This window comes from Oculina patagonica, unplaced genomic scaffold (assembly GCF_052425735.1).
Source record: "Oculina patagonica isolate OP01 unplaced genomic scaffold, crgOcupat unplaced6, whole genome shotgun sequence".
In the NCBI taxonomy this organism is placed as follows: Eukaryota; Metazoa; Cnidaria; class Anthozoa; order Scleractinia; family Oculinidae; genus Oculina; species Oculina patagonica.
Window position 1 is genome coordinate 247,249 of NW_027558470.1, and position 13,129 is coordinate 260,377.

At 38.4% G+C, this 13,129-nt stretch overlaps 1 protein-coding gene across 2 annotated transcripts in view; it reads left to right on the forward strand.

Moving 5' to 3' along the window:
- Positions 1-13,129, forward strand: part of LOC144640977 (deoxynucleoside triphosphate triphosphohydrolase SAMHD1-like) — a 61,412-nt gene that overhangs the window by 21,626 nt on the left and 26,657 nt on the right. For both annotated transcript variants that reach the window (XM_078500049.1, XM_078500050.1), the window contains exons 14-17: positions 667-764; positions 3,448-3,609; positions 4,711-4,776; positions 6,015-6,153. In XM_078500049.1, coding sequence (XP_078356175.1) covers positions 667-764; positions 3,448-3,609; positions 4,711-4,776; positions 6,015-6,153 — 465 coding nt within the window. The remainder of the gene's footprint in view (positions 1-666; positions 765-3,447; positions 3,610-4,710; positions 4,777-6,014; positions 6,154-13,129) is intronic.

Consider the following 13,129-nt stretch of genomic DNA (forward strand, 5'->3'; position numbering starts at 1 on the left):
TACAATTCACGTCAAATGTATTACAATTAACGACAAGTGTTACAATTTACGACGGTACATTCTTGGCCAAAGGAAATAGAGAATAATACATCGGCGCGCGTAGATATGGAATTTCTCTTCGAGTGTTCAACTCGTATATCGATTTGAGATATATATTGATTTGAACACGAGAAGAGAAATTTACTTCCTCCGATTTTCCGAAGATTTTCTAAATTTTGTCCGAAGGTCATACGAATGTTTCCGAACATTTTCCGAAGATTGCCGAGGAAGGTCCGAAGATGTATCGACTTAATAGCGATTAACTTTGGCACATTTAGCATTGAAACATAGCGAAACGTGTCAGCACGTGATTGGTGATGTCAAACACGTTAAAGAATTATCGTAATTTTACACACGTCGTGATACTGTTTTTCTCGGTGGTCAAGTAAACAACCGCAGTTTATATAATAAGTTCGTTATTTTTTTATGACTTTATAAATGCCCACTTCTACATATCTTGTTAACGAGGTGTCAGGTAAATCGCAGTTGATTGTAGCGTAGCCTGCGTATAGACCTCCAGACATAAAACTGTATCGGGGTTGCACTGGACACTACATTTTAAGCTTTTCTAGTGATGTTTGCCTGTGTTGCGAAATAAATCATCGTAAATATTTTTCCTACATACAGATTGTGGCCAACAAAAGAACTGGCATAGATGTTGATAAGTTTGACTACTTTGCCCGTGACTGCCACGGTCTTGGAATCAACAACAGTTTTGATCACAAGTATGTAGTAGTGCTAAGATTGTTCTGAGTTTTATTTCTTCATTTAGAATACTTTCGCATAAGCAAAGCCCTTACTACTTTGTTTTATTCATTTGCTTCCTCCTTTTTATTCTTGCTTTCTTGTTATTGTTTGTTTGTTTTATTTTTGATCCATAGACCTGTCTGTTTACCACGATACACTTGCTCAACCCACCCGTTGATTTTAACATTTTCTTAGTGTTGTGGGGGAGAGGTTTGGGAAACCTTCAGCCTTCTTAGTGTTGGTTCTTAGAGTACCTAATGTAGTTTTTCATGCTGGTTAATCCTCACCTTACAGGCTGGAGAAGTGACAGCAGGCGTTGATATGGAAAGCTAACAAAATTAACGCAAACATTTCTTCTGAGGTAACGATCGATATAAAGCCGATTCTGTCTACAAACATGTTCTGCTTGATCGTTCGTCTATTTATGAAATGCTCTAATCATTTAAATGCTCTGCAGGTGTCAGCTTTCCATGCTGGTAATCATGGTTAAAAACGCAAATCTACTGTCGGTTGCCTGTTGTCGCTTCACCAGCCTCTAAGGTGAGGTTAACCAGACTGAAAAACTGGCTAAAGCCAACTCTAAGAAGGCTGAAGGTTTCCCGAAAGTTTACTGAAGCCGACATAAAATCGTTTACTCAGGAAAATACTGGCGCAAAGAAGAAAACTTCATGTGACTTTATTAAAACTAATCAAGGAGTTCATTACAACGGAAGAAGGTGCCACCGAGCACCAAGAGTTCGCAATAAAGTTTCTGCTTTCACGGGGGCTTGAAGATATTGATTTTATTTTGCTGTGTTAAAAACAATTATATTTTTCTCATTCGCTGCGCTCATTTGTAAAGCTTTTTTAACACTCGAAAATAAAATTCATATCTTCGCACCTGATAACATAGGTGTAAATATAATCTCGTACCCAGATCTTCTCAACCCTTTGAGCCGAGAACATCTGGTAAAGTCGGATTTTGCTCGCGTCAAATGTGTCAGAAATCTGACACACGACGCGACTACGCATGATCGGCAATTAAGTGGATGAAAAGCTCACTTGGCTGTTATAAATAGGTCATGAACTACTTTCCTATACAGGGAAAGACCAGTAGCACAATCTTGAGATAGAATTGAGAAAGGAAAAAGTCGTCAATCATGTTTTGCTGATAAATAGTGATTACTTCATGGTTAGTGAGTGCGTACGATTTTTATTCACGAGTTGTGAAGAATAACAGAACGAACGAGCGAGCGCAGCGAGTGAGTGAGTTCGTTATTCTTCATCACAACAAGTGAATAAAAATTATACAAGCGAAGTAACCATGAATAAATTTGTGTATTGTATCAGTACTAAGATATAACAAACTTGAGTGAAAGAAAATTGAAATCGCCGTGGGAGGGTCGCAAAGCAAAAATTGTTCACTATAACATTCGGTTTAATTAAATTATCTTAACTGCAAAGAATTCTGTAAGTTTAATTCTACATTATTAGTAATCTACAGAGCAAATAGAGATGCGAATAAACTATAACCTTACTGCAAATAAGGAATAAAAAGTCATTTTGTTTATATTACGGCACGAAAATCAGCACTTGATCCTGTTTTGTAGCGTAGCTGAATGAACGAAAGAAGCAAAGTTGAACTCGTTTTATTTTTCGTCTTTCCGCCAGCCGAAAATAGTAATTAACGTATATTTCATTCACAGAAAGTCGAAAAAACTAACCTGAAGTTAATTGAAATGAAATGTTCCTTTGTCGCTCTTCAGAAACGATCTCAATCCGCCACAAAAGTTTGAGACGACACAGCTTTACGTTCCGATTAATGTTCTGTTTGTTTTTCAAAGTTGAAGCGGGCATCATTCGGCTGCTTCTATTCTTGATGTTGGCGGGAAAATCCGATACGATTTTCTTCACTAGTGAAAAAAATCGTATCGGGCTTGTGATTGGTCATACGATTTTTTTCACAAATGCTGATGTTATTCATCAACCAATCAGAACGGCCAACTGAGCGGACTTGCCCAGATGTCTCACAAAGTGAGTAAACATCTGGGTACGAGATTAGTGTAAACATGGATACTCCTGTATCCATGATGTAAATAATCATATTCTAGAAACGAGTCGAAAACTGCGACTCATTTAAAAACTGCTTTTACGTGCTTTAAATCACCGAAAAAAACACATAAAAACAAAATTTAAACAATACGAAAATATTTCGACTTCATTACAAATACACAATCTTAAATATTTCCACTAGCAATAAGTGAAGAAATTTGTATAATTTTATTGGCAAGCCATGACTACACAAACACAGAATGGTAACCCTGTGGATTAAGGCTCTGAAATGACTCCTGGCTACAGCGGCTCTTGCTCGCCTCCCCCCCCCCCAAAAAAAACAAACAAACAAACAAACAAACAAACAAACAAAAAAAACAAAACAAAAACGAAAACAAACAAAACATTTCTCATGAATATTTTGGGTATCGTCGGCATCAACGTCACGGTTTGCATACTCTAAAATACGTACATAATGCTGAGAATTCGTGACCTTGTGTATTATTTAGCTAGGTATCTTTCTGGGGCGTAACCAAGGCACGAGAAGCAATTTTTGCAACAAGTATGGGTCAAGTATGTCGTTGTTTGTTTCATTTAATGCCTTTGCTTTTTCTATGGCTTTTTCCTCAGGCGCTACATTAAGTTCGCACGGGTGATATTTGTTGAAGAAGGAAAACCACAGATCTGTTTACGGGACAAAGAAATATACAACATTTATGGGTTGTTTCAAACAAGAAACAGTTTGCACAGAGGAGCTTATAAACACAAAACGTGCATTATCATTGAAAAAATGTAAGTGCGACTGATGTCGAAGAACAGTTATTCAAGAACATTTAATCTAAGGGACGGTCATTAAAGGGACTATGTCACGGATTTTAACAGATTTTTGAACAGCCAAAATTTATATTTGCATGTGTCGTAGGAAACTTAAAAATAATGGTCCATCAGTTTTATTAACAATTGCTTTTAGAGCATAATTCTGCTTAAAAGCGCGTTTGGCTGCGGATGGCTCGGATGGAAATGGATTGCTATTTGAAAACGTTAGGCAGCGTTTTCAAGTTGTTTCCGCCCGCCTTAAAAAAACAATCGATATTTATAGTCGAAGTTTGATTTCTATCCCCAAATAAAGGTTATATCTTCAGTTAAATGTTCAAAGATAATGTTTTTCATGGGTAAAGTTGCCTACCGCCTATTTTAGAACAGTTTAGACCAAAAAATCTGCGACATCCCCGTGACATAGACCCTTTAAATACGGAGGGGGAAGGAGGAAGTGGGAGTCTCGAATTTTTCTTTGTTACTAGGGAGATTTCCAAAATAATGGTGGATTAGGGCGTCTTCAAATGTCTATTTTTGGGCGTCTTCTATTTTTGCAGCATTAAAGCATTTTTGTAAGACGTGTCACGCAGTTAATAACTAATCAATGCTTTTTTTCTTATGAACCGGAAATATTTTTGAATGGCTGGCCAAACCCAGTTGAAAGGATTTTCCCTATTGCTGGGTACGTCGTTGCACTTTATAAGCAGCAAGTTTGAAACAAAATGAGATTTCAGTTGTTAAAGTTATGAAGGAGGAGAGGGGCTCTTGACATTTTAATAAGTTTTCAAAAGGGGGACCTTTCGAGACCTTGAAAGTCAATTTCCGTTTAAATGAGGGGAGGGCGGGGGGAAGGGTGCGGGGGTATGGAAATGTTTCTATAAAATTTAAAATCTCCACCAGCCTCATGCCTCCCTCTCCATATTTTATGAACGTTTGCCCTAATAATTGGTTCGGACCCGATAATTTCTATTCTATGGCCCCACAAAAACTTGACTGTTTCTTCACAAAAATTATCGGGTCCGAACCAATTTCTGTAGTGTAAACGGGCTTTGATTGTAATTCTTTTCTTTATTACAGGATCACAGAAGCTTTTCTAAAGGCTGACGAAAGTTCCCTAATGAATGTATTTCAAGGGAAAAACGAGTATGGACAAATATATTGAGCAAGCGGGATATTATTCAGTCAGTGACACAAGCTCTTCGCAAAAAAAGAAATCCGTGTTCTTCTAAAAGGATTCTCAAACTCATTAATAATTCATCAAGTTAAAATAATGAAAATCATAACCGTGAATGAGGTTTGGATACCCGATCTTAATTAACATAGATTTTTACGATTTTATTTCTCCGTTTACTCCTTAGTTTTCGTTTCGATTGAGAAGATATATCAAACACTCGAGACAGTGTTCATTGGCTATCCAAACACCTCGAATTTCGTCAAAAATACTCCGCTGCGTGTCGTATTTTCAACTCTCTTCTCGGTGTTTGGATATCCCGATGAAACACTGTCTCTCGCGTTTGATATATTACGTGGAACTTTTGACCTTGACTGCTGTTGGGAGAACTCGGAACTTTTTTGCAAGTAACTTCTGCCGCTGACTGAATAATATCTTTCTTATTGTGTTTCTACTAGGCTTAACATATACCATCATTTCTGTCACATGTGTACAAATATTACCAAATAGACTTAACCTATAAGAAACACAAGTTGTAGTCAAATATCTGTATTTAACTTACTGCTATTTTAACACAATTATTCATATGGGAAAGCAAAGTAATATGTGAATATGCGTACTAAAGTCTTGCATATGAATTGCAAGTAATTTGCTTATCAGTGTAAACAGAAATGATCAAATTGCAACGAAGAACAAAATTAAAGTAGCTTTTTCGCTTTTGGAATTTTAAACATGGAACATCTAGAAAATAACTGAGGGGCGCAAACATGATAAAATCACTGTCGCATATTAACCATTAGGAATCGGGTATATTTCTTGTTTATGAAATCTTACTTTGTCATGTTCAACGCAACTTTTGGAGGTTTTAGAAGGTTTTCGAGCATCTGATAATGTTTACAGAACTGTTAGATACTTTTTAACAGTTCGCACGATCGTCAATCGGCTAGGCACTGATTTAGCAAGCATTGGAGCGGGGATGCTTCTCACAGAAATTTGGGATCGTGGCTTGTTTCGTCAACGAGCATCAAGTATAGAACATTTCAATATAATGTTAGAGTTTAACTTAGATTACCTTAATATTTTGCACTTCTGCCCCGACGATGTTCCTTGCTGAAACTTGGCTATGGTAGAATGTTCCTTTTCATCGTGGACCATTTTGCCACATAAGAAATGATTATATGTAATACATATATATTTTTTGCTATCACAGAAAGCTGTCAATATCTCAGTCAATTGGTGACATGAAGGCCTACACACGGCTTACAGATCACGTGTATTATCTCATTCTAAACTTTGCGGACGATGACTTGAAAAATGTACCTGAGGAGAAACAACGCTTAATGAAAGAGGTAAGTTTTGTAGGGGCCAATATTTGCGTTCAATAAGGCGGCGGGGCGATCGCAAAGAAACTAATGATGTGCCCCGGGGGGCAGGGTGACCCTGGGTTGAGGGTCACTCGCTTTGAAGGTAGGGTGACCCTGGAGAGCGAGCCAACTTTTTTCCATATAAACAGTTTGGTTATTTTTGCCTCGCCTACAAGGGACAAGTTGACAGATACGGAGCATGCGCAAATGCTGCAATCGGCCAAAACAACACTGCAGATAATTTGAAATCGAAGTCGGCGGTAAATTTTTTAAAAAATCGTCTTCGTCGATGTTTCAGCGTTCCTGATTTTAGAAAAGGCCGCCATAATACATAGTTCAAAATGACTCTCGCCAGTCTTTTGAACCGACAGGGCCAAGTTTTGGCTCGGCCAACAGGGACAACTTTCTCATATAAACGCTCGGCAAAAGATGGCCCGGGGAGAGGGTAATCTTCCTACCAGGGACAACTCTACTCCATACAAACAGGCCCTAAATGCATTGGCAAATATCCTCTGACATGAACATAAACACCAACTTTTAATGAATGGCAAAGATCTTTGGAAAATGCCTAGCTTTAATTTGCAAAAGGCTAGCTGACGAGCGACGCGTGGAATTGGAAAAAATTATAGTCTGTAGTCTCGATAGGCCATCAAAATTGCCTGCCTTGTATCTTTTCTTTTGTTGCGGCTGGAGGCAACCATCGATAAATAGCTTTCCACAGATAACAAACTATCACATCGAGAAAACAGAACAAAACCAACAAAAGGTAAGTCAACTTTATTTATCTTGCTTTCAATACATAACACTACGGGATCGCAAGTGTTGACGCATTCCTATTGAGTGACGTTTTCATCACCCACAGCGAAAAGTATTCCCTTGAGAAATTAAAATATTCCCTTGAGAGTTTACGAAAAACGGTAAGAGAGTGAATTCACTTTCCAGTAGTCTTACTATTTTACTATTTTACGAGCAAAATAGTGGAAAAAAAGAGGAAAACGAAACGTTTTTGGGGTTATAGATATTTTTAAAGCCCGAGCTTAGTCACGCTTGTGTCTTTTTGTTTTTGTCTTTTTATTTACTACACTCTTCCGAACAACCTCTGAAAGCTTTCATTGAGATCAACGGCGTGCTCCGCCATTATGTTCAAATGCTCCGTCGCGGGGGAATCTGGAACGAGTGCTTTAATTGGCCAGACACGGTCAGACGTGGTAAATTTCCTTGTGCTTATGCGGTGTTTCGTTTTCACATGGCATAACGCGAACGCAAGCACAAGAAATGGAAAAATTCTGATCCTCGTGTTTGCGCTTGTGCTTGCGTCTAGGCCGTTTTCATGGTGAAATAATTAACAATTGTTCACCGAAGTGGATATTTACCTAGCCGCGAATGTTTTAGTTTATACCACACAAGTTGAATAACTAGCGGACTAAAACTTCACTTTCGGTAAACAAAGCGACGCGCGAAGGCAGTTTGTTTCCCTTTATCTGCTCGGAGGTGAATAGTACTTTGCTAATCACCTCCGAGTTACCCAATCAGCGCGCGCGAAAAGCACTATTTACGTGTGGTATATACTAAGAGCTGTTATGCTTGCGTTTGTGATTTAGCGCCATTCCATTTTGCTTAAATGAACAAAGGTCATTGAAATTGTCATTAAAGACTGCTGTACTTCTCGTCTTCATCATTTCGATCCTTATTATAATTCCGACTTAGATGTTGTTCCCTCATAAGTCCGCTTTGTTGTTGATCGGCTGGAGTGCTTTTTAATCGTCGGTATCCCAGAATCAGGAATTTTGATCCACTATCTCTATTGATGTTATTAGGATGAAGTCTTATTTGAATAGCCTCTTAGACCTTACGTGTGTATCAGTGAGGGTCACGATCAATAAACTTGACTTCTTTTCAAAAAGGAAGATGCTCAGTTTCGTTTTCAAACTCTGATACTGCGGAGGTTTGTGTACAAGCGAGCCGTATGTCTCCGTCGTGTTCTTTTATTCTCTTCCTGTTCCTCCGATATATACTTCGCCGCATTCACATGGGATCTCATTGACGACATCGCCTGGTTTAGTTAGTTGTAGGGCGTCCTTTGGTCGCACTAAGTGAGGCCTGAGAGTTCTGTCTGACTTGAAAACGGTGCGTACGCCTTGTTGTTGTAGGCAGCGGCGAAGAAATTCTGATACACCTTTAACCCTTAAACTACCAACAACGCATATTTGCGTAGAAAACACCAGCAGTGATTAAAAAATCTGCAGCCTTCACATATCTGGACAAATGATAATAATGATTTCTTGTTATGGCAAAGTGATGATTTTCATAGCTTTAAAAGCTAACTAACTGACTACAGCTCTAGATTTCCGTTGTATATGGTTGTTTTTTCTGCAGCAAATCCGAAAATGCCCGTTTTTACTTCATAGGACAACAACAAAAAACACACAAGAAAATTCTGAATCCAAAAGTGTACATTTGCAGCAAACTTCAAGCCTATTCCTTTCCGTTCACTAAGAAAAATTCTCGTCAATCTTTCAGCAGACTGAGCAATTACCATTAGATTCGAGCAATGCTTGCAAACCTGTAATTTCCTTATTGAGTAACCGAAAGGAATCCTGGGTGAACTACCTTGTCAGCGAAATGGAGGTCCACCTACCTCTATTTCATATGTTTTTTTATAAGTGTCGAGCCACCCAATCCTACCGTCAAAATACTGCACCGACTGCATTCTTTGATAGTCAAAAGTTGCCCAAATTGCCTTGGTAGGTCTCGGAATCCATCCACAGAACGGCCAGAGAGACAATTTCTTTCATGAACCGCCATGTTTCGATACAAATGTTTTTGGCGTTCCAATCATCGTCAAATCATCTCTCACCTCTGGTTTCTTTCAGACGTTTGCCTGTACCCACCATTCTAGCTTAATGATGCTAGCCTGGGGTCCTCTGTAGTGGAAAATGACTCGGAAAAAACACTTATAAACGGAAATTTTGCCAGATTCGAGCCCGTGTGCTCGCTTATCAAGAAAGCAACGGATGAATACTGACAACACAATGAAAATTTGAGCCCTCATTGTTTTGAAACAGCACATATTTTTATTTGAGCTTCTTATATGCAATCACGAAATTCGAAAGATTGCCTTAGCCCAGAAAACTGGGAGAGTTAAGAGTTAGGTCAAATGAACCGAAATTTCAAAATGCCATTTTAACCAACGAAACACTAAAACTAACCATTATTGAGTAAAATTAAAGAAAAATTAAGCTTTCCGAGCCTTAAAGCGCGAATTACAGCAAAAAATACGAAGATTTCCGAAGGCTTCACCAAAACGTTTCTTGAATGACCGCGCACTGAAATGGAAGGAATGGAACGAGTTTGTGACGTTAGAATTGGTGTTTTTGAAGACGACAGTAGACCGATACCGTAGGCCGCACTGGTTGTCAAAGTTCGAGATAATAGAGCGATCTCGCAAACCTCGATTCTTACACGCTAATAAGAATCGTTCAGAATGCTAATGAGAAAGAACAATAGAGACTCCTGATTTGTTTTCATACCAGCGTGCATACTACCTATGTCTCACAATTATATGCAAAACGACAGCAAACAAAACTTGAACTTGCTTGAGCTATTTTTGAGCTTTAGCTATTTTATTTAAAAAAATGCGCGTCTCTGACAACAACCAACAAACGATCAACCGAAAAACGGCCGAACAGCACGAAATAACTGCTTGAAATGTCACTAAACACATTTATTTAAATTCTAAGGTGCGGTCTGCGGAATTTGTCTCCGGTCGTTTTTAAAAACACCAATAATGACGTCACAGGTTTTTATTTCCGACAATTTTTCCGACAATTTTTCCGAGCACTCGACGATTATGAAGGCCTAAAAAAGACTTTTTCAACTTGCAATATCTCTGCAATGCAATGTCCAACTTCGGGATGTGTTTATGTGGCCCTTAACATATAGTCCATGAGCCAGGACCTCAAAAATCTATTTCCGTAGCACCCCCAACCGAAAAAGTTTCATTGGTACCAAATCAAAGCTCATGGTCTAGTGTTTTATATTCTATTTGTTTCCAGCTGTGAAAATGGAGCTTAACGAAGAAAATGAGGTGTTTGTAACAGGGGGTGCCGTGGGTGGGGATAAATTTGAAACATTAGATAGGTGTTATATAACAATGCTGATATCTAAAACTACATTACACCAATATTCATTAAATTTGGAGGCCGGTTAAACAATCGACCATACTCTATAATATGAGATGTTACTTAATCAATTAGCGGACGCCATAGAGGCCGTTGCTAAGGCCTATTTAATGAAACATCGACACTTCAAATCCTGAGTTTCAGAATGAAAGTAAAATGGCTGCGTTTTTTAATAAAAGCTGTATTAGCGCAATAAAGGTTTAAAATAGGAAGCAATGTACAAACTAAACTACTCTACGGGTGAAGAATTTCGGTATAAGCAAGTATTTTCTTGCATTTTGAGGTATTTACCTTAGCAACCATTTGTTTACATGCAGACCTTTGTGTACAGTATGCACACTGAACGGTTATATCCAGCAAGTACAGCGGTTATGAAATAAATGTAGTGAAATATATTGTGCTAGAATGAAATGTGGTCGTTTTTGTACCAGTTATGTCATTATGGCAAAGATTGCTAGGCGAGGTTATTAAAAACGTTGTTTTTTATTACCATTCGCACTGGTGAGTATACTGTACTTCACGAATAGCTGGTATATCAAATTCACAAACCCATCTCAGTTTTGTGTTCATATATGTTCCTAAACTCATTGAAATTCCACGAAACATGAAGAAATAAGGAAAATTTTAAAATATGAAGACACCGCTAACACATTCCTATTCAAACAAAACGACAGCTTCTATTAACAGAAATAATGGTAAATACAAAATGCTATTGATGATGCCTCCAATGGCTCTAATCTTTCTTTTGCACTCAGAACGTAATAATAATAATGATAATGATAACAGTAATAATAATAATAATAATAATAATAACAATAATAATAATAATAATAATAATAATAATAATAATAAAAATAACAATAACAATAACAATATCAATAACAATAACAATAAAAATGATAACAATAATTATAATTAAAACACATTTAAACAAGATTACTGCGTCATTTTAAAGAAAAAACTGCTATCAATGCAGGTCCTGAAAAAAAAAAAAAAAGATCTAACAATATGTATAAAGAATCACAATATTTGAAAAATACTACACAAAAAAGAAAATTTCAAACTTTCCAATGGAGTCGCAAATTCTAAGAAAATGTGTTTTTCTACACATATTAATTCTAGGTATTAACTAGATATTAACTATAGTCAGTATCTTCGGGGTCGCTCTTATCCCCGTCTATGTCCTCCTTGCTTGACCAGTTGGTGCAACTACTGTCCTCGCAAAGACATGCATCTCTGCAAAGCATACCACTTCTTGTCCAGGATCAGCGCCGACTCCGACACTGTACCTTGCAGCCACAACAAACCAGCTCCATCACCGCCTCAGGTGCTAGAACTTGGTCTGTCCAATCAATATTTAGTTCCTGGTTCTTTTATATATCATCCGTTACCAACTGAACTATGGGCTGTCGGGTTTGCCTCCAAAGCATTTCTCCAAATATAAGCCTGTAAGGTTGTTGTATATGATTCTTGAGGGCAGACATTCAGTGGTGGGAGGTGGTGCGACTGTAATTCTTCATTTTGCAGAATAAGTGGTATCTAATTTGATTAACATCTTTCCCTTTCTTTCCATACATACAGCACACAAATTCTTCAACATCTGCTACATGTTTATCCCTCAAAAGTACATTATTGTGGCCAAGGGGAAGAACTAGTTCTCGTAGTTTGTTATTTCCTTAACTAGCTTAAAAGCTTTCATTTTCCGTTTGCCGGAGAAGGCAGTAACCGAATCGCAGCCAGTCAGTACATGAAGGCCCGGAAGCACTTTGCATACTACTTCCCCTAACTGATTGTAAACACTGTTAATGTCCACGATTCGAGAATTATTCTGAGTCCTACTTACGATGGCAATTCTTGCTGGGCTGTTTGTTTGATGATGGCTTGCCAGCACTTCCACGTCGGCATCAGAAGAGTAAATACTCAATTGTCGATGGCCATTGTGAATGCATTCAGTACGTGCAAAAACATCCCAGTTCTTCCTGCTCGGTATAAAGCTCTGGGACTGCCGTTGACAACACACGACCATCGCTTCCCGTAAGCCTCTTATACACTAGGAGCCATCTGTGACGTACACAACACGTCCTTCTAGCTTGTGAGAATACAAATGTCTTGCTCATTCACAAGCAAGGAAATGATTCAGGCAAGTCTTCCCAGTGCTCAGAAATTTCTTCCATTGTCGTGAGCAACGTTGCTGTGAGCTACTTATCTCCACAGTCTGTCCATCCCGACTGCGCTTGCTTCTTTCAGTATTTTTTATTGAAATTACAGGGTACTGATCCCCGACAAAGTCAATTTTTATTGCATCGTTTCCTGCTAATGAAGTGATTCTATCAAGAACTCTTTCAGCTACTAGCACTATATGCACTGAAATTGTCTGGCACATACGTCATTGCCTGAAACACAGCCATGGCATCAATGATAACAAAGATAGAAAGTGGTGAAGAGGGCAACACTGGAACATTTTTATCCAGCAGCTTAGGCAAAACGGCTTTGTTTGTCTTTGCCAGTAGTGATCCATTAAGTGCTGCTAAAGACCAAGGTAGCGCGCCTAGCTGGTGTGCAAAATACACCTTGCAATTCTCATCTGGAGTCTGACAAATAACAAGAATTCTGGCGAAAAGATTGCTGTCTGCCTTGAGAATTACACCCCTGCCTCCTGTCTCCGCGGCTTTTGATTTCGCTGCATTTGTAAACCTTTTCAGCTTCACTTTGGCGAGGGTGTCGAGGATGGCATTTGTCAGGATTTGTTACCAAGATACTAGATTGACAGACGCGCTTTT